The following is a 22,576-nucleotide window of genomic DNA, read 5'->3' as shown; positions in this document are numbered from 1 at the left end:
ACGTCGTAGCGATGGAAATTTCAATGTGTGACGGTACCCTTAGATGGGAACTGGAACAATCGCCTCTAAATCCAACAGCTCCTGGATGTTTGTCCACATGGAGGAGTCGGAGACTGGGCAGGGTCGGGTTACTACAAATCTTTCTGGGGGACTGCTGGAGAACTCTAATTTGTATCCCTGCGGAATCACCTGTAGAATCCAAGGATTCTGGGACACCTTCTGCCAACCCCCTAGAAATTTTTGTAATCGACCTCCCACTTTGATGTCATTTATTTGACTTTGGTGTACCTGCACTTGGGAAGATGGAGTCTCTACCCTTTCCACCCTTGGGATAAGACCACCTCCCAGTCTTCCCTTTCCCCCTGTAGTCTGTCCTCTGACTAGGTCGGGACCTACAAAAGGGCTGATACTTTTTGGTATTCTCCTCAGGGAATCCCTTCTTTTTATCTGAGGCTTTTTCTAAGATATCGTCTAGAATAGGCCCAAATACTTTATTCCCTGAGAATGGGATTCCACACAATTTATTTTTTGACTGGAGATCCCCCGACCAGGTTTTTAGCCATATGGCTCTTCTGCCCGCGTTGGACAAAGATTCGCTTCTAGCCGCGAAACGTACAGATTCGGCAGAAGCGTCCGCCATAAAGCCTGTTGCGAGTTTGAGCAACGGCAGGGATTTAAGGATAACCTCTCTGGAAGTCTTGGCTTTGAGATTATCCTCTAAATCGTCAATCCATAAATGCCTTGACCGGGCTACGGATGTTGCCGCTATATTGGCCCGTATTATTGCTGCGGAGGACTCCCAAGTTCTCCTTAGCAAACCGTCCGCTTTACGATCCATAGGATCCTTTAATGCGGAAGAGTCCTCAAATGGGATTGAGGCCTTCTTCGCCACTTTTGCTAGTGGAACATCGATCTTGGGAACTTCATCCCACACTTTAATGTCCTCTGGATTGTAGGGCAGACAAAGTCTAAAATCCCTGGGAATCACCAGTTTCTTCTCCGCTTCCTGCCACTCTTCCAGGATCATGGAACGGATGTGGTTGTTGACGGGGAAGACTTTTGTCACCTGGGCATGTAATCCGCCAAACATCTCGTCCTGGATCGAGGTCTCCTCTGGCGTATCCTGTAGCTGCATGGTGTTACGCACAGCATAAAAAAGCTCATCTGTGTCTGCTGCAGAGAAGAGATATCTCTTCCCTCTGCCCAAAGATCCGTCTCTTTCTTCCTGGTCAGAATCCTCCGAAACCTCACCCTTGGAAGAGGGGCTAGACTCCCTTGGCCTCTTCCGTGAAGTCTGCGGTTCTGACTGAGTTGCCTAGGAAAGATTCAAGCTTGAGATAGAAGCCTGAACCTCCTGTCGAATCATGGTCCTCATACTGGATAGTAGCGTCGTCTGCTCATCACCCACAATTTTGGATGTGCACGATTTGCACAAAGGTTTCCGCCAATTTTCCGGAAACTTAGTGGCACATATCGGGCATTTATTTTTCCCCGATTTTTTCCTTTCGGCTCTGGGGATGGGAGGCTCAGCCTAGGATAAATAGAGATATGTGTGGGGTACGTAAGTAGGGAAGCAGGGGGAGGGGTGAGCTTTGTGGTATGGCTTTTACATAGCCCACTCACGTGCCCCTGAAGTTGGTCAGTCCCCTCAGGTCTGGCAGTCTCCTCCATAGTGCAGATAACAACCTGAACGTATAGCCGAGTGCTCCTTTGTCAGGATGGCCGGCGGCATACAGACCCCCCTAGTGAGTTTATATAGGTTACCTGGTTGATCCTGCCCTCCTTACCGCCGCTGCGGTGACCGCGCTGTGCCCCTCACCGAGGCCGGCGCTGCTGCCGGCGCCATCCTCCACGCTGGCCGTGACCGGAAGTGACGCGGCCGTCGCGACCGAAGTGACGCGGCCGCTGGACCCGGAAGCGGCCGCCTGGAAGTGGTCGCTGGAGAAGCTGCGGCCGCATGCTGGAGCCGGCCGCTGCTGGAAGCGGTCACCGCACTCACCCCCCGGCAGACAGGCACCCGGACCGAGAGCCCCCACGAGGAGGAAGTGGACCCGACCCCAGGAGCAGCGCTACACTGGGGAGGCTGAGGGACCCCCCATAGCAGGTATCAGCCGCAGATATCTTGTGGCGGGGAAGGGAAAGGCTGGGCCCCCCGATCCCCACCATCTGCACAGCACCGTCGGAGGACATGCTTGCCGTTCCTATCTGCAGTGGGACAGGAAAAACACTGGTGGGTGGAGTGGGGAGGGTCCTTTTAACTGCTTGTGGTTCCTGTCCCACTGAGGGTAAGAAGGATGTCCTCCAATGGTGCTGTCAGGTGGTGGACTGGAAAAATTATTATTATTCACCGATGTTATCCCACGTCCCGTCTGTGCATGGTGACAGTCCTCCTCCGAAGTTATTACACTGTGTACGGAGACAGTAGTCCTCTGGTGTTATACCCCCGCCCCTCTGTGTACAATGAAAGTCATCCTCCAGTGTTATCGCCCTGCCTATCTGTGTATGGTGACAGTCGTCCTCCGGTGTTACCCCCCCGTCCCTCTGTATACAGTAACAGTCCTCCGGTGTTAAACCGTCAACTATGTACAGTGACAGTCATTCGCCGATGTTATCCCGCGTCCCGTCTGTGTATGGTGACAGTCCTCCGACGATGTTATTACACATACATACACTTTATAAGGAGACAGTCGTCCTCCGGTGTTATACCCCTGATCCTCTGTGTATGGTGACAGTTGTACTAGGGTGTTATCCCTTCGCCCCTCCGTGTATGGCGAGTCATCCTCTGGTGTTATTCCCCAACCCTTCTGTGTATGGTGCCAGACATCCTTGGGCATTATCCCCCTGCCCCTCTGTGTACGGTGACAGTGGTCCTAGGGCGTTATCCACCTACCCCACTGTATACGGTGACAGTCGTCTTAGGGCGTTATCCCCCGACCCTCTGTGTATGGAGACAGTTGTCCTCCAGTGCTATCCCCTGCCCCTCTGTGTATGGTGACAGTAGTCCTCCGGTGTTATCCCCCCACCCCTTTGCATACGGTGACAGTAGTCCTCTGGTGCTATCCCCTAACCCTTCTGTGCATGGCGTCAGTCATCCTAGGGCGTTATCCTGCTGTCCCTCTGTGTACGGCGACAGTCGTCCTAGGGCGTTATCCCCCCTCTCTGTGTATGGAGACAGTCGTCATCCAGTGTTGTCCCCCTGCCCTTTTGTGTATGGTGACAGTCCTCTGGTGCTATCTCCTCGCCCCTCTGTGTATGGTGACAGTCGTTCTCTGGTGCCATCCCCTTGCTCCTGTGACAGTTGTAATAGGGCGATATCCCCCAGCCTCTCTGTGTACGGTGACAGCTGTCCTCCAGTGTTATTCCCCTGCCGTTCTGTGTACGGTGCCAGTCATCCTGAGCGCTATCCCCACGCCCCTCTGTGTACGGTGCCAGTCATCATAGGGCGTTATCCCCCTGCCCCTCTGTGGACGGTGACAGTCGTCCTCTGAGGTTATCCCCCCCGTCCCTCTTTGCCTGATGTAAGTCATCGTAGGGTGCTATCCTGCTAGTCATCCTGAGTGTTATCCCCCACCAATCTGTGTATGGTGCCAGTCATCCTAGGGTGTTATTTCTCTGCCTCTCTGTGTATGGTGCCAGTCATCATAGGAAGTTATCCCCCCGCCTCTGTGTACGGTGATAGTCAGTCTAGGGCGTTATCCTCCACCCCTCTGTGTATGGAGACAGTTGTCCTCCAGTGTTATCCCCCCAGACCCTTTGTGTATGGTGACAGTAGTCCTCCGGTGCTATCTCCTCGCCCTTCTGTGTATGGTGTCAGTCATCCTAGGGCGTTATCCTGCCGACCCTCTGTGTACGGTGACAGTCGTCCTAGGGCGTTATCCCCCCAACCCTCTGTGTATGGAGACAGTTGTCCTCCAGTGCTATCCCCTGCCCCTCTGTGTATGGTGACAGTAGTCTTATGGTGCTATCCCCCCGCCCCTCTGTGTACGATGACAGTCGTCCTCCAGTGTGTTATCCCCCCGCCCCTTTGTGGATGGTGACAGTCGTCCTCCAGCATTATCCCCCGCCCCTCTGTGTACGATGACAGTCGTCCTCTGGTGTTATCCCCCCGCCCCTCTGTGCATGGTGTCAGTCATCCTAGGGTGTTATCCTGCTAGTCATCCTGAGCGTTATCACCCTGCCCATCTGTGTACGGTGCCAGTCATCCTAGGGCATTATCCCCCCACCCCTCTTTGTAAGGAGACCTTTGTCCTCCAGTGTTATCCCTCCGCCCATTTGTGTGTGGTGACAGTAGTCCTCCGATGTCATCCCTTCTGTGTATGGTGATAGTTGTCCTCTGATGTTATCCTCCCGCTCCTCTGTGTATGGAGACAGTAGTCCTCTGATGCTATCCTCTCGCCCTTCTGTGTACGCTGTCAGTCATCCTACGGCGTTATTCCGCCAGTCATCCTAGGGTATTATCCCGCCGCCCATCTGTGCACGGTGTCAGTCATCCTAGGGTGTTGTCCCGCGCCCTCAGTGTACAGTGACAATCATCCGTCCTAGGGCGTTATCCCCCCGCCCCTCTGTGTATGGTGACAGTAGTCCTCCAGTGTTATCCCCCCGCCCTCCCTCTTGTGTATGTTGACAGTAGTCCTATGGTGCTATCCCCTTGTCCCTCTGTGTATGGTGACAGTCATCATAGGGTGTTATCCTCCCGCCACACTGTGTATGGTGACAGTAGTCCTGCAGTGTTATCCCCCCGCCCCTTTGTGTACGCTGACAGTAGTCCTTCGGTGTTATCTCCCCACCCCTTTGTGTACGGTGACAGTTGTCTTCCAGTTATACCCCCGCCCTCCCTCTTGTGTATGGTGACAGTAGTCCTCCAGTGCTATCCCTTCACCCCTCTGTGTATGGTGACAGTTGTCCTCCAGTGTTATCCCCCTGCCCTCCCTCTTGTGCATTGGGACAGTAGTCCCCCGGTGCTATCCCCCCAGCTCCTCTGTGTACAGTGTACTAGGTCATTATCCCCCACCTCTCTGTGTATGGTGATAGTCGTAGTCTAGTGTTATTCCCCCGCCCTCCTGTGTATGGTCACAGTCATCCTAGGGTGTTATCCTGCCACCCCTCTATGCACGGTGATATTAGTCCTCTGGTACAGTAGAGAAAGATACGAAGATGAAGTCATCCATGTAGCGTTTCTTCAGGTTGTCCACAATGGCTTCCTCTGAGATTTTGGACAGAAGAACCATATCATCCACCCCACTCTGCCGCACATTCTGTGTCTGCCAGTGGTACCGCTCCTTGCTCCCCTGTAGATGATAGAAAGGGAAAATTAGGTGGTCACATGGCTGTATTTGTCCACTGACCCCAAAAATTAGAGGGTGTACCATGAAAAAGAGGCACACAACAGGAGAGACTTAGATAGATCACCCATGTGACCAGCCCACTGAAGAAACTGTTTGGAGAGATCACACACAGTGTGATCAGTGTGTACAGTGAGATAACAAATGGATTATACTCCCCAGATGAAGCTATTGTTGTAGCATGTACAAATATCAGCTGCAGCCGATCCACAGGTCAGCTATTGACATACGAGATAGATGAAGGAGTTAAAGTGGATATGGTCTGCGCTGCAGATATATAGTAAATCCAAAAGATACCGTATTTCATATAAAGAATGGTGGTTTATTCAACGCGTTTCAAAGTCTTAAGGTACCTTCACACGAAACGACTTTGTAACGATATCGCTAGCGATCCGTGACGTTGCAGCGTCCTGGATAGCGATATCGTTTAGTTTGACACGCAGCAGCGATCAGGATCCTGCTGTGATGTCGCTGGTCGCTGAATAAAGTTCAGAACTTTATTTGGTCGTCCGATCGCTGTGTATCGTTGTGTTTGACAGCAAAAGCAACGATACCAGCGATATTTTACACTGGTAACCAGGGTAAACATCGGGTTACTAAGCGCAGGGCCGCGCTTAGTAACCCAATGTTTACCCTGGTTACCAGCGTAAAATGTAAAAAAAACAAACAGTACATACTTACATGCGTCCCCCGGCGTCCGCTTCCCACACTGACTGAGCGCCGCAAAGTGAAAGTGAAAGCACAGCGGTGACGTCACCGCTGTGCCCTGCTATTGCCGGCACTCAGTCAGTCAGTCAGTGCAGGAAGCGGACGCCGGGGGACGCGAATGTAAGTATGTACTGTTTGTTTTTTTTACATTTTACGCTGGTAACCAGGGTAAACATCGGGTTACTAAGCGCGGCCCTGCGCTTAGCAACCCGATGTTTACCCTGGTTACCCGGGGACCTCGGCATCGTTGGTCGCTGGAGAGCGGTCTGTGTGACAGCTTTCCAGCGATCAAACAGCGACGCTGCAGCGATCGGCATCGTTGTCGCTATCGCTGCAGCGTCGTTTCGTGTGAAGGTACCTTTAGTGACATCTTCTTGTGTGGTATTTCCTGATGAAGAAGTCTTTGAAGACTTAAGGTACCTTCACATTAAGCGACGCTGCAGCGATAGCGACAACGATGCCGATCGCTGCAGCGTCGCTGTTTGATCGCTGGAGAGCTGTCACACAGACCGCTCTCCAGCGACCAACGATGCCGAGGCCCCCGGGTAACCAGGGTAAACATCGGGTTGCTAAGCGCAGGGCCGCGCTTAGTAACCCGATGTTTACCCTGGTTACCAGCGTAAAATGTAAAAAAAACAAATAGTACATACTCACCTTCGCGTCCCCCGGCGTCCGCTTCCTGCACTGACTGAGCGCCGGCCCTAACAGCAGAGCAGTGACGTCACCGCTGTGCTGTACTTTCACTTTACGGCGCTCAGTCAGTGTGGGAAGCGGACGCCGGGGGATGCGAAGGTGAGTATGTACTGTTTGTTTTTTTTACATTTTACCCTGGTAACCAGGGTAAACATCGGGTTACTAAGCGCGGCCCTGCGCTTAGTAACCCGATGTTTACCCTGGTTACCAGTGTAAAACATCGCTGGTATCGTTGCTTTTGGTGTCAAACACGACGATACACGCCGGTCTGATGACCAAATAAAGTTCTGAACTTTGTTCAACGACCAGCGATATCACAGCAGGATCCTGATCGCTGCTGCGTGTCAAACTAAACGATATCGCTAGCCAGGACGCTGCAACGTCACGGATCGCTAGCGATATCGTTTAGTGTGAAGGTACCTTAAGTCTAAGACTTTGAAACGCGTTGAATAAACCACCATTCTTTATATGAAATATCTTTTGAATTTACTATATATCTGAAGCGAGGACCATATCCACATTAACCCCTTCATCTATGTGACCAGCCCATGCAGACAACGAACACACAAACCCGTGTCACTGGCCCACACTGACAACTAACACACACCCGTGTGACTGGCCCACGCAGACAATGAACACACACACTTGTGTCACAGGACCACACTGACAACGAACACACACAACCCCATGTGACCGGTCTATTCTGACAACTAACACACACACATACACCTGTGTCACAGGTCCACACTGACAAGTAACACACACCCCTGTAACCGGCCCATGCAGACAACGAATGCACACACACACCCCCATGTGACCGGTCTACGCTGACAACTAACACACACCCGTGTGACCGGGCCACGCTGACAACTAACATACACACCCGTGTGACCGGGCCACCGTGACAACACACCCATGTGACCGTGCCATGCTGACAACTAACATACACACCCGTGTGACCGGTCTACACTGACAACTAACACACACACACACACCCGTGTGACCGGTGTACTCTGACAACTAACACACACCCATGTGCAGGGCCGGACTGGGACTAAAATTCAGCCCTGGCATTTGAAGTCACACAGGCCCACTTGTCACATGGTGACTGTATAATATCTTTGTACACTTGTAGGCTACAAGAAGTGAGGGGAGTGTAACACGACTATATAACATATAATTACAGCTGTATCCAGCATTACAGCTCAACCCCCATAGAATGTAATGCAGCCAGCCCCCATAGAATGTAATACAGCCAGCCCCCATAGACTATAATACAGCACAGCCCCATAGAATGTAATGCTGCACAGCCCCCATAGAATGTAATACAGCACAGCCCCCATAGAATGTAATACATCCAGCCCCCATAGACTATAATACAGCACAGCCCCATAGAATGTAATGCTGCACAGCCCCCATAGAATGTAATGCAGCACAGCCCCCATAGAATGTAATGCAGCACAGCCCCCATAGAATGTAATGCAGCACAGCCCCCATAGAATGTAATGCAGCACAGCCCCCATAGAATGTAATGCAGCACAGCCCCCATAGAATGTAATGCAGCACAGCCCCATAGAATGTAATGCAGCACAGCCCCCATAGAATGTAATGCAGCACAGCCCCATAGAATGTAATACAGCCAGCCCCCATAGAATGTAATACAGCACAGCCCCCATAGAATGTAATGCAGCACAGCCCCCATAGAATGTAATGCAGCACAGCCCCCATAGAATGTAATGCAGCACAGCCCCCATAAAATGTAATACAGCCAGCCCCCATAGAATGTAATACAGCCAGCCCCCATAGACTATAATACAGCACAGCCCCATAGAATGTAATGCTGCACAGCCCCCATAGAATGTAATGCAGCACAGCCCCCATAGAAAGTAATGCAGCACAGCCCCCATAGAAAGTAATGCAGCACAGCCCCATAGAATGTAATGCAGCCTGCCCCCATAGAATGTAATGCAGCACAGCCCCCATAGAATGTAATGCAGCACAGCCCCCATGGAATGTAATGCAGCCAGCCACCATAGAATGTAATGCAGCCAGCCACCATACAATATAATGCAGCACAGCCCCATAGAATGTAATGCAGCACAGCCCCCATACAATATAATGCAGCACAGCCCCATAGAATGGAATGCAGCACAGCCCCATAGAATATAATGCAGCACAGGCCCATAGAATGGAATGCAGCACAAGCCCATAGAATATAATGCAGCACAGGCCCATAGAATGGAATGCAGCACAGGCCCATAGAATGTAATACAGCCAGCCCCCATAGAATGTAATACAGCACAGCCCCCATAGAATGTAATGCAGCACAGCCCCCATAGAATGTAATGCAGCACAGCCCCCATAGAATACAATGCAGCACAGGCCCATAGAATACAATGCAGCACAGGCCCATAGAATACAATGCAGCACAGGCCCATAGAATATAATGCAGCACAGGCCCATAGAATGGAATGCAGCACAGGCCCATAGAATGGAATGCAGCACAGGCCCATAGAATACAATGCAGCACAGGCCCATAGAATATAATGCAGCACAGGCCCATAGAATGGAATGCAGCACAGCCCCATAGAATATAATGCAGCACAGCCCCATAGAATATAATGCAGCACAGGCCCATAGAATATAATGCAGCACAGGCCCATAGAATATAATGCAGCACAGTCCCATAGAATGGAATGCAGCACAGCCCCATAGAATATAATGCAGCAGAGGCCCATAGAATGGAATGCAGCCAGCCCCATAGAATATAATACAGCAGAGGCCCATAGAATGGAATGCAGCCAGCCCCATAGAATATAATGCAGCACAGGCCCATAGAATGGAATGCAGCACAGCCCCATAGAATATAATGCAGCAGAGGCCCATAGAATGGAATGCAGCCAGCCCCATAGAATATAATACAGCAGAGGCCCATAGAATGGAATGCAGCCAGCCCCATAGAATATAATGCAGCACAGGCCCATAGAATGGAATGCAGCACAGCCCCATAGAATATAATGCAGCAGAGGCCCATAGAATGGAATGCAGCCAGCACCATAGAATATAATGCAGCAGAGGCCCATAGAATGGAATGCAGCCAGCCCCATAGAATATAATGCAGCAGAGGCCCATAGAATGGAATGCAGCCAGCCCCATAGAATATAATGCAGCAGAGGCCCATAGAATGGAATGCAGCCAGCCCCATAGAATATAATGCAGCACAGGCCCATAGAATGGAATGCAGCACAGCCCCATAGAATATAATGCAGCAGAGGCCCATAGAATGGAATGCAGCCAGCCCCATAGAATATAATGCAGCAGAGGCCCATAGAATGGAATGCAGCCAGCCCCATAGAATATAATGCAGCAGAGGCCCATAGAATGGAATGCAGCCAGCCCCATAGAATATAATGCAGCAGAGGCCCATAGAATGGAATGCAGCCAGCCCCATAAAATATAATGCAGCACAGGCCCATAGAATGGAATGCAGCCAGCCCCATAGAATATAATGCAGCAGAGGCCCATAGAATGGAATGCAGCCAGCCCCATAGAATATAATGCAGCAGAGGCCCATAGAATGGAATGCAGCACAGGCCCATAGAATGGAATGCAGCACAGGCCCATAGAATACAATGCAGCACAGGCCCATAGAATATAATGCAGCACAGGCCCATAGAATGGAATGCAGCCAGCCCCATAGAATATAATGCAGCAGAGGCCCATAGAATGGAATGCAGCCAGCCCCATAGAATATAATGCAGCACAGGCCCATAGAATGGAATGCAGCACAGCCCCATAGAATATAATGCAGCACAGGCCCATAGAATGGAATGCAGCACAGCCCCATAGAATATAATGCAGCAGAGGCCCATAGAATGGAATGCAGCCAGCCCCATAGAATATAATGCAGCACAGGCCCATAGAATGGAATGCAGCACAGGCCCATAGAATGTAATACAGCCAGCCCCCATAGAATGTAATACAGCACAGCCCCCATAGAATGTAATGCAGCACAGCCCCCATAGAATGTAATGCAGCACAGCCCCCATAGAATACAATGCAGCACAGGCCCATAGAATACAATGCAGCACAGGCCCATAGAATACAATGCAGCACAGGCCCATAGAATATAATGCAGCACAGGCCCATAGAATGGAATGCAGCACAGGCCCATAGAATGGAATGCAGCACAGGCCCATAGAATGGAATGCAGCACAGGCCCATAGAATATAATGCAGCACAGGCCCATAGAATGGAATGCAGCACAGCCCCATAGAATATAATGCAGCACAGCCCCATAGAATATAATGCAGCACAGGCCCATAGAATATAATGCAGCACAGGCCCATAGAATGGAATGCAGCACAGCCCCATAGAATAGAATGCAGCACAGCCCCATAGAATATAATACAGCAGAGGCCCATAGAATGGAATGCAGCACAGCCCCATAGAATATAATGCAGCACAGGCCCATAGAATATAATGCAGCACAGGCTCGAGCGGGCCACTACTGCCACCGGCCCTTCTGGCATTTGCCAGAACTGCCCGATGGCCAGTCCGGCCCTGCCCATGTGACTGGCCCACGCTGACAACTAACACACACACACTAGCGTGACCAGCCCACGCAGACAATGTACACAAACTTGTGTCACAGGTACACAGACAACACACACATGACCGTCCCACACTGATGATTCACTCACATGCGAGACCAGTCCACGCTGACGTGTGAGATCGAGGGGCAGGTTATACACAAGGTCACGTGTGATGTGCACAGTTATCTGCAGAAGAATGTAGCGGCAGCCTCACCCTGCCTGCGAAGTGCAGGTCTGAGCGGATCGAGCAGGGTTACAAGGCTAGGAATGTGCCTGAGCGTGGGTGGAGCCTCAGGGTAGCGGGCGGGAGACATGCACTTTGACCAGGTGTCTCAGCATAAAAAGAATGACTCTTCTCATAGGACTAACTGGCTGCAGAGACTCCTGTGACAAACCCCTAATACTGGGTCCCCATAAACCATATACATCCGCCATGTGCCCCCCCAGAGGGTGAAGGAAGATCCTGGGGCAACATCACAATAAGCCGACGAGCAGCAAAAGCCACGATCACTGGACACTGGCGCCTGATCACCGCCGTGTGCACAGCAATCAACTGACAACCAGACATCACATACTGGTTGTCAGGAGAACAGGTGAACAGCTGACAACATGCGGCCCATACAAGGACCGTATAATTGGACGGCAGGCACTGTGTATGGGCCGATTAGTCCATGAGCCGGGCCAGATATCGGTACCACCCGGAGTGACTAATTTTCTTTGGTATTTTTAGGTAGATGCATGTCTGTAGTTTATTTTTTGATATGATAGCCCTTACATATACGTAGCTTATTAACCCCTTCAGCCCTAGGCCTATTTGTACCCAAGTGCCTAAGCCAATCTGACCTGTGCCACTTCATGGGCTAATAACTTTGGAACGCTTTCACCTATCCAAGCCATTCTGAGATTGTTTTCTCGTGACATATTGTACTTCACGTCAGTGCTAAATGGGAGTCAATATATTTTACCTTTCTATATAAAAAAATGCTAAATATTCGGAAATTTTGGAAAAATCGGCAATTTTTTAACTTTGAAATTCTCTGCTTTTTACAAAAATACTGATACCCCCCATAATAGTTATTAATTTACACTCCCCACATGTTTACTTCATATTGGCATCATTTTGAAAATGAAACCTTATTGTTTTACGACGTAATAGGGCTTATAGTTTTATGCGCAATTTTTCACATTTACAGCAAAACCCACTTTTCAAAGGACCAAGTCACTTCTGAAGTCACTTTAAGGGGCTTACATAACAGAAACCACCCATAAATTACCCCATTTTGCAAACTACACCCCTCAAGCTGTTCAAAACTCATTTTTAAAAACTGTTAACCCTTTAGGTGTTCCACAGGAATTTTAGCAGAATGAAGGCGAAATTTCAAAATTTCATTTTTTTTCCAGATATTACATTGTAATCCAATTTTACCTGCAACCTAGCAAGGGTTAACGGCAAACCCAAACTTGGTTACCCTAATTCTGCAGTTTATAGAAACACCCCACATGTACTCGTAAACTAAAGTATGGGCACACAGCACAGCTCAACACGGAAGGAGCGCTATGTGGTTTTTGGGTGGCGGATTCACTGGAAGAAATCTAGGGGGCCATGTCACATTTGAAGGCTGCCTGAGGTACCCCCACAGTGGAAACCCCAAAAAGTGACCCTATTTTGGAAACTACACCCCCAAGGAATCTTTTAGGGGGTATAGTGACCACTTTGACCCAACCAGTGTTTCACAGTAGTTGGAAACACTTGGTTGAGAAAATGGAAAAAGTGCATTTTTTACATGAAGGTGTCATTTTAGGCTCATTTAGGCTCAAGGTGGCTTTTCGGTCCAGATCGGTAGCAAGAATCCTTTTGGACGAATTCCTGTGGACCAGACCATTGAAGAGACAATCAACAAAGACACCCAGACACCAGGGGGCACAAAAGGCTTCAGCCTCAAAGTTGGAGCTGTTTCCAGGTTCTACCTGACATCAGAGTACCGCAGTATGTACTTGAGGCAGCTGAGGGCCCTGGTAGGCCAACAATATACTGACTTCAGCCATTCAGACCTACAGGTGTCTAGGATTAGAAGAGATGAAGCCGATGTCCAATCTTTCGTTCAACTGCTGGAGACAGGTTGGGTGAACCCCTTCAACAAAGAGCATAATGGTGAACTTATCAGTTTGTCAACAGCGACTGTAGCACCACCAGATGTAGCCAAAGACCTTCAAGGGGCATACAGTATAGGAGAGGATGCATATCAAACATTCAAGGATGAGCGTTTGGGTACCGATAAGCCAACTACATTGTTTCATGACAAGATGACGAAGAACAAACTTAAAACGTTCTCTAACATCCAAATGAAGACACGCAGACAAGGTCTTGGCAAGGAGGTAATTTTGAAGGCTGACAGAAACCTATTTGGCCAGATGATACTTGTAGCTGAGAACAGAAAGCTACAAATGAGTGATGTCTTGACTCATCCCCTGGGTCCATTGCCATGGGCACTTGCCAATGGTGATGGGTCTATCCGCAAGACCAACAAGGCTGCCCTCGCAAGGGAGTTGGAGAGGAATGCTCGTCCTGCAGAAGTGATCCCCGAGCCCTCTGCAACCATCATTGATGGGATGAGCCTGGTTCAGAAACTGAAGGGAAACAATGCAACATTTGGCCAGCTAGCAGGCACAGCAATGAGTCGCGCTATCCATGAGGGTGCTAAGAGCAAGCGCATTGATATTGTCTTTGACGTCTACAAGGAGACATCCATCAAAGATACAGAAAGAGTCAACAGATATGAAGGCACAGGGATCCATTTCAAGAACATTCAACATGGGCACAACATCCAGCAGTGGAAAAAGCTTCTAAGTAGTTCCTCCAACAAGGCAAGTCTCATAAAGTTTCTGGTAGAAGAATGGAAGGCGAAACACCACAGGGAGAAGCTTGAGGAGAAGGAGCTGTATGTCACATGTGAGCAGCTCTGCTTTAAGATCACCAAAGAACAGTGGGAAGAGGCTGCTGACCTTAAGTCAAATCAAGAAGAAGCAGACACACGCCTCCTTCTCCATGCTCTTCATGCAGCAGAATCTGGTTACAAGTCGGTCATCATCACTTCGGAGGATACTGATGTCATGGTCCTGTGTCTGGGCATGTGCCACAAAATCCCATCCCACCTGTTCCAGAAATGCGGTACACAGAACCGGACAAGATTCCTGGATATCACCACTCTGAGCCGAACATTGGGAGGCAGCGTATGTGATTCATTGATTGGTATGCATGCATTTACAGGCTGTGACACCGTCAGTGCATTCGCTGGCCGTGGGAAGATGACGACACTCAAGCAGTTGAAGATGAACAAGACATACCAGGATGCCTTTCAGGAAGTTGGTCGTTCATGGGAAGTGTCTACCGAACTTTTTGAGAAGTTACAGGAAATCACCTGCCACATGTACCTGCCAACTACCCAAACAACTGAGGTAAACAGGCTCCGTTATCAGCTGTTCTGTGCCAGACGTGGAGTGGTAGAGTCAAGTCAACTCCCTCCTTGCCAGGACTGCCTTTTCATGCATGCACTGCGTGCAAACTACCAGGCTGCGATCTGGAGGAGAAGTCTGCAGAGCCAGCCATGGGTTGCAAACCCAACAGACTGCGGTTGGATGATAGATAACGACGGAAAGCTTGTTGTCAAGTGGATGCAAGGGGCACCAGCACCAGAAGCTATTATACAGCTACTGTCCTGCAAGTGTGTGCGGTCATGTGAACTTCCTCAGTGTACTTGCCTCAGCAATGGCCTGAAGTGCACAGACATGTGCAGATTACAGACATGCCAGAACAAGGGTACTGAAGACGAGCCAGTAGAACAACAGTCAGATTCAGAGTCCGATGTTGAAGATATTATGGAGTAACATATATATATATATATATATATATATATATATATATATATATATATATATATATATATATATATATATATATATATATATATATGCACATGACATGTTCAGTGTGTATTTACATAACTTGGATTAAATTTTGTTACAAATACTACATCTAGTCACTCCGGGTGGTACCGATATCGTCATATTTGGTTCTTGGCTCATGCTAAAATTCCTGTGGAACACCTAAAGGGTTAACAGTTTTTAAAAATGAGTTTTGAACAGCTTGAGGGGTGTAGTTTGCAAAATGGGGTAATTTATGGGTGGTTTCTGTTATGTAAGCCCCTTAAAGTGACTTCAGAAGTGACTTGGTCCTTTGAAAAGTGGGTTTTGCTGTAAATGTGAAAAATTGCGCATAAAACTATAAGCCCTATTACGTCGTAAAACAATAAGGTTTCATTTTCAAAATGATGCCAATATGAAGTAAACATGTGGGGAGTGTAAATTAATAACTATTATGGGGGGTATCAGTATTTTTGTAAAAAGCAGAGAATTTCAAAGTTAAAAAATTGCCGATTTTTCCAAAATTTCCGAATATTTAGCATTTTTTTATATAGAAAGGTAAAATATATTGACTCCCATTTAGCACTGACGTGAAGTACAATATGTCACGAGAAAACAATCTCAGAATGGCTTGGATAGGTGAAAGCGTTCCAAAGTTATTAGCCCATGAAGTGGCACAGGTCAGATTGGCTTAGGCACTTGGGTACAAATAGGCCTAGGGCTGAAGGGGTTAATAAGCTACGTATATGTAAGGGCTATCATATCAAAAAATAAACTACAGACATGCATCTACCTAAAAATACCAAAGAGAATTAGTCACTCCGCTTGGTACCGATATCGTCAAATTTGGTTCTTGGCTCATGGACTAGATGTAAAAGGGCATCCAGTATCCGACCACACGGGTGTACTCAATATCAACAGGCACAGGTGTACTCAACGCCAACAGGTCCCAATGTACCGATCACACGGACTGTAACCAACCCAGAGGAGCCGCACCGATCTACCACCCCTCACCGGGAGCACTACTGCACCCAGCAACTGCACACGCTGCACTGCATCACACAGGATGGGATTAGATACATGGCTCAGCAGTCAGTATCACACAGGATAGGATTAGATACACGGCTCAGCAGTCAGTATCACACAGGATAGGATTAGATACACGGCTCAGCAGTCAGTATCACACAGGATATGATTAGATACACGCTCAGCAGACAGTATCACACAGGAGAGGATTAGATACACGACTCCAGACAGCATCACGCCTAGGTCAGTCAGGGAACTGCACCCAGGATAAGTAGTCGCCGGAGAGGCTGCCCTGTTACGTACTGGTTATCGAGGCACTCTGCAGTGAGGGCGGTATATATATCGCCAGTCCCAGGGTGGGAATACATATATAAACCTCCGGTCCATCACTGCCAGGATCCCCCAATAACACCAGGATGGTATGCTGCCACCAGTTCCTTGTTATATATAAACCCCGTCCATTAACAAGCTTATATCAGGTCAGAAACCAACCCCAGGCAGCGTATAAGTAGTAGCCGGACTCCCGGACGTGGGAAATCGGGTTTCGAGATAAAAGAGAAGCCCAAAATTAATTGATATTTTAATTGCCGAAAGGCGGACAAGATAACATAAATATATACAAAGTAATATACAGGTATTGTAGATAGAAGTACAGATAAATTTAGGGTACAGGAATGGGATTGCAGTTAGCTGTATGTATCACGCTACAGTTTCTTATAACTTGTGGATGAAGGGAAGCTCTCATATATACAGGCACCTTCTTAGTCTCTGGTCCGTCTCCACACGTAACGTGACGCACCTTCCATGGCAGAACAATGACAATGGCTAAATGTGTGTAGCCAACGTTTAACCCTTAGCGCACCCCCTCCCAAATTTGCCACCGCCCCTCTGGGATGGACTGATATCTCCTCCCTTGACCTCCTAGCTGAAATAATTCCTAATATCTAGGATGTGTCAGTGTCACGGATCATGGGGAGGATACCTTTATCATCCCCACCACTCACACCAATGTGTCGTAAACCGGGGTTCTTTGGCTGCCCCTGGTTCTTTCTGAAGGGGATTTATCTATATCCCACTTCCCAGTTCCGGTTTGGAACTTGCAGCTCTCTGGCGCCCCCCCCCCCCCCCTTACCCTCAGGTCAGACTATGTACTGCACCTAGGATAATTAGTCGCCAGAAAGGCTGCCTTACTTTGTACTGGCTAATGGGCACACTTCAGCGAGGGCAATATAACTACTTTCACTCAGGCGGGAACAATAATTATCAATGCCACCGGTCCCTACAAAGCCTCCGATTTCTTAATTATTAACGGGTCCGGAGCCAACCCAGATGATTAGTAGCGTAATTCACTTCAGAGGACAGGACCGTACGTTACAGAGAAAGGAGACACAGCTAGTAATTTTATATTTTTCTCCAAAAAAGGTAGGCAGTGTTTACAGAAGTATAAAAATATATTATAAAGAAGACAAGTATCGTATGTACAGTACAATTACAAATAATATGGGATTAAAGTTGAAAAACCACTTACATTTTGTTATGTCATTTCATCTCATGACTGACCATGTGCTGTGGGGGAAGGGAGAGCATATATCCAGATGCATCATTCCTCTGTATAGCAGCTAGACCCCAGACAAAAGACCCACTCACAACGCAGCAGGGTTAAGATATGCCCTCTCGTCGTGACATCACTGAGTGGGCTGAGTTATGAAATGCACTCCTCTTTTTTTAGAGTTATGATAAACCATTTTTGACATAGCTCGCTGTATGAACCTCGTATACGGATGACACAATGACCAGGAGGTGCACGTCGGGAGGATTCTTTTAAGTGTAAACAAGGCATAGTTACACGACCTGCTTACAGAGAAACTCCCTGTGTGTAACCAGCTGAGGGGGTTGTGGTCCGTCTCCACGGTGAAGTGGCGCCCATACAGGAAGGGCTGCAGATGCTGCAGGGCCCATTCAGCTGCTAGGCATTCCTTTTCCATTGTGGAGTAGGCCAGCTCCCTCGGCAATAGCTTCCTGTTCGGGTACAAGACGGGATGTTCCTGGCCCGTTGAGATATTCTGACTGAGCACAGCACCGAGGCCAAAGTCACTGGCGTCGGTCTGCACTACAAACGGCCATTCAAAGTCGGCAGCTTGTAGCACTGGAAAGCTAGAGAAGGTGGTTTTGAGTGCCTGGAAAGCTGTCTCGAAGGGGACTGTCCAGTCAACTGCAGTCCGTCAGGGGCTTTGCCAAGGTACTATAGTGTGGGATGAACCTCCTACAGTACCCGCGGGCTCCAGGAAGGACATCACCTGCTTCTTGGTCCTGGAGGTGAGCCATTATGCTATAGCATCCACTCTCCCAGGTTCTGGCTTCAGAACCCAACCCCCCCCATTTTGCATTTTTCCGGTTTGATAGTCAAACCTACCCGTTGGATCCGCTTAAGCACCTGCGCCAGATACTCTAGGTGATCCTCCCAGGGGGGACTGAAGATGGCAATATCATCCAGGTATGCGGCCACGTACCCTTCAAGTTCCTTGAGCAATGTATTGACCATCCAAAAGGGGCAGGGGCATTCTTCATGCCGAACCGCATCACTGTGGACTCGTACAGTCCAAACGGGGTAATAAAAGCAGGGGAATCTGCCAATATCCCCGGCTCAAATCCATGATGGTCGGGAACTTAGCCCCGGCCAACTGGTCGAGCAGGTCATCGATGCGTGGTATGGGGAATGCATCGGGGACCGTCACAGCATTGAGCCCCCTGTAGTCCACGCAGAACCGGGTTGTTCGGTCCTTTTTGGGGACATGGGCTATAAGCAAAGCTCCTGCGCTGCTGAACACTTGCATCAACCCCAGATTTAGCATTTCATCAATCTCTTGGCGCATGTGCTGCTGCACCTCGAGAGAGACCCGATATGCTGAACGCCAGATCGGGGGTGATTCCCGGTGGTCACGTTATGGAAGGCTGTCTTGGTCCTTCCGGGCAGGCTGCTGTACATTTCCCAGAAGGGGTGTAGGGTGACCCACAGCTGGTTGCCAACCTTCACATCCTCAATGGATCCACCCACCTTGGCCTGGGTGAGGAGATCCAGGAGGGTTTCTGCCTCTCCTTCCTCGGGAATGTTGCACACTGGGAGAGCGCAGGCCTCCCGCTCATGATGGGCCTTCATCATGTTCACGTGGAAGGCCTTTCTCCTTCCATGGACGTGGTCCAGGGTGATAAGGTATGCGATGGCGTTGAGCTGCTGGTGCACATGGTATGGGCCCTCCCAGGCTGCCTGAAGTTTGCTCGGTGGTATGGGGAGCAGTACCCACAGCTTTTGACCCACCTGGTAGGGCCTCTCACAAGCATTCTGGTCGTACCAGCACTTCTGGTCAGTCTAGGCTTGGGCCATATTGTCATGCACCAGCCGCGTCAAGGCCATCCCCTTGTCCTGGAAGCACACAACATACTCTATGACTAACACTCCAGGGGTGGCCGAGTCCCCTTCCCATGCCTCTTTCACCAGAGCCAGGGGACCCCGCACACTTCACCCATACAGGAGATCAGAGGGGAGAACCCCATTGAGGCCTGTGGAACCTCCCGGTAGGCAAATATCGCTCCCAATCTCACCCGTGGGAGTCGACCAACATCTTAAGCATCTGCTTCAAGGTGCCATTGAACCGCTCGCACAGGCCATTAGTCTGTGGGTGGTACGGGCTGGCCACCAGATGTTGCACATGTATTTGCTTACTCCATCAGCTGCAACATGAACTGGATCCCTTGGTCGGTGAGCGTTTCCTGGGAAAAATCTCCAGTAAGGCTGTAGCCACCTTGTCGGCCTGAATGGACGACAAAGCTTCGGCTTCCGGGTAGCATAATCTACTACCGTCAGTATGAAGCATTTCCTGGAGCATCTGGGAATGGACAGCGGACCAATAGATCCACATCTACCCTCTTGAAAGGCTCCAGATACCAGTGGGACTTTAGGCACGGCCCCGCCATCCCCACCCTCTGACAGGTGTCACACAAACGGCAGTAGGAAGCCACATCGGCCCCCATTTTAGGCCAGTAGAAATACTGGGCTAGCCTGGCCTTGGTTTTAGAGATCCCTAGGAGTCTGGCCATTGGAATCTTATGTGCGATCTGCAACAATTCCGAAATGACCGTATAGGGTACCACTGTCGGTCCCTGGGCCACACCTCCGGTGAACCCTGCTGGACCGTTACGCAGTACAGTCGTCCTTGATCCCAGACCACCCGCTCGCAGTCTGACTCCATGGGAGGCTGTGCCGCCTGCTCCTTTAGAGCTTTCAGGCCATCATCAGCTTCTAACGCCGCCTGAAATCCCTGAATAGACGTGGCCAGAACAGATGAAACTGTCACTCTCTTCCGGCAGTTCTTCGGGACCTGTCTCCTGGCCTCCGTTTTACTTGGCAACCACTTGGTTGGAGGTGGGGAAGTCGCCGGCCTTCCTTGAGGTTACTTGGGCTCTGGCGCTCCCACTCCTGGAGACAGCGGCCACGACCACTGCAACCATGGGTAGTGCCCACTTCCCCTCGGCTCCTGACCAAGTCGCCAGGTCAGGCAGACTAACCTGGCCTCCTAACATCCCGGATGTGGGAACTCCTGCCCAGGCGCCTTACCTGGTGGCTCCACGTCTCCTGTGACACCCCCACTCCCCAGGGCAGTGATGGGCAACCTTTTGAGTTTGGTGTGTCAAAATTTGCCAAAAAAAAAAAAAGAGCATAACTCGGGTGGCGTGTCAATTCGAGAAAAAAAACAACATAATTTTGCGATATTTATAGTTTAAATGACAAAAATGTATAATTGTAATATATAACTGTATTTAATAAACCAAAAACTAATTATTTAACTTACCTGCTTAGTGACTTATTTGTTCATCCAGATGGCTTCTTTTGCTGGTCTTGATATTTAACTTGTGTTAAACTTCCTTTACTTAACCTTGTTTTTTTATTTTTTTGGGTTCTCCATCAGAGGTGCAGTGACAGAAGATAGAATTATAGATAGCCTGTTAGCCCTGCAAGCAATTAGGGATTAACTAGCCTGACCACAAGATGGCACATGTAACTGTCTTTTAGGAAAGGGCAGGGTTAACAAGCTGGAATAGGTGAAAGGAAAGGATACACAACAGTAAGGGTATGTGCACACGTCAGGATTTCTTGCAGAAATTTCCTGAAGAAAACCGAAAAATGTTTAGAATTGAGAGTCCTCAGTGGTTGATACCTTTTAATGGCTAACTGAAAAGATGGTAACAAATTGCAAGCTTTCGAGACTACATACGTCTCTTCATCAGGCAAAGACTAAAACAAATTCTGAAGAATCACATATTTATGAACAACATAGTATAGGAAAAAAAAAAGGGAGAGGGGAAAAAAAACCATGGATAAGCCAGGTGACATGAAGCAGAATTACCATGGGTGATAAACAGTTACGTCCATAAATATTGGGCCAATTCTTAGATAAGGATTGTTTTATTGTCCTTAGGGTCTGGTTCTAATCTGTGATTAGGGTCTGATTCTGTTGTGATGACCCCACATGGTCTGATGGGCAAGTTCATTAGTTGATGTAAAAAGACATAAATCCGTGTGACACATTCATTCCTGCATTTAGAGTGTCAAAGGCCGTCATCAGTTTATATTCCCAGACTCTTCTGTCTTTCTGCGATTTGAAGTTACCCTTTAATACAAGTAATTTCATGTCCATAATGTTATGATTTGGGAGACAGAAATGTATTGCCACAGGTATATCCATTCTTTTTTCTTTTATTGTATGGCGATGAGAGTTCATCCTTGTTCTCAGTTTCTGCCCTGTCTCCCCCACATACAGACCCCCAGTTGGACATTTAGTACATATTATTAAGTACACCACATTAGAAGTGACGCAGCTGAATGTACCTGGGATCTTGTAGTCCTGATGTGAATTGGGGATCTTTATCTTGTCCTTGGTCATTATAAATGGACAGGTTTTACATTTTTTCTGGTTGCAAGGAAAGGTACCTGCAGCTGTTGGAGAGGACAGGGAGCTCTTGACAATGATGCTTTTTAGATTTGGGGGCTGCCTAAAACACAGTAGTGGGGGGTCTGGAAAAATTGCTTGTAGTCGGGCATCTTTTTGCAGTAAAGGTTGTAATTTCCATGCAGCTCCCCTTAGCGCCTCCAGATTTGGATTGTAGGTAACTACTAGAGGTACCCGGTTATTTTCTTCTTTAGTTTTGTAACGTAGCAGGTGATTCCTTGATATTCTGGTGGCTCTTGTGATCTGATTTTCAATTGTTCTTGGATGGTAGCCCTGATTCAAAAAG

At 48.8% G+C, this 22,576-nt stretch overlaps 1 protein-coding gene across 5 annotated transcripts in view; it reads right to left on the bottom strand.

Annotated features, from left to right (window-relative positions):
* Window positions 1-22,576, bottom strand: part of LOC143767310 (unconventional myosin-Ie-like) — an 89,487-nt gene that overhangs the window by 38,444 nt on the left and 28,467 nt on the right. For 3 of the 5 annotated variants that reach the window (XM_077255553.1, XM_077255571.1, XM_077255560.1), the window contains exon 2: window positions 5,151-5,288. The exons of 1 other annotated variant lie outside the window; for it this stretch is intronic. In XM_077255553.1, the coding sequence (XP_077111668.1) occupies window positions 5,151-5,288 (138 nt within the window). Of the gene's footprint in view, window positions 1-5,150; window positions 5,289-11,446; window positions 11,482-22,576 lie in introns of those variants that run through there. One more of the 5 variants, XM_077255567.1, reaches the window with a different exon arrangement.

The sequence above is a fragment of the Ranitomeya variabilis genome, chromosome 1, assembly GCF_051348905.1.
Source record: "Ranitomeya variabilis isolate aRanVar5 chromosome 1, aRanVar5.hap1, whole genome shotgun sequence".
Lineage (NCBI taxonomy): Eukaryota > Metazoa > Chordata > Amphibia > Anura > Dendrobatidae > Ranitomeya > Ranitomeya variabilis.
This window is presented reverse-complemented; position numbering and strand designations above follow the sequence as displayed.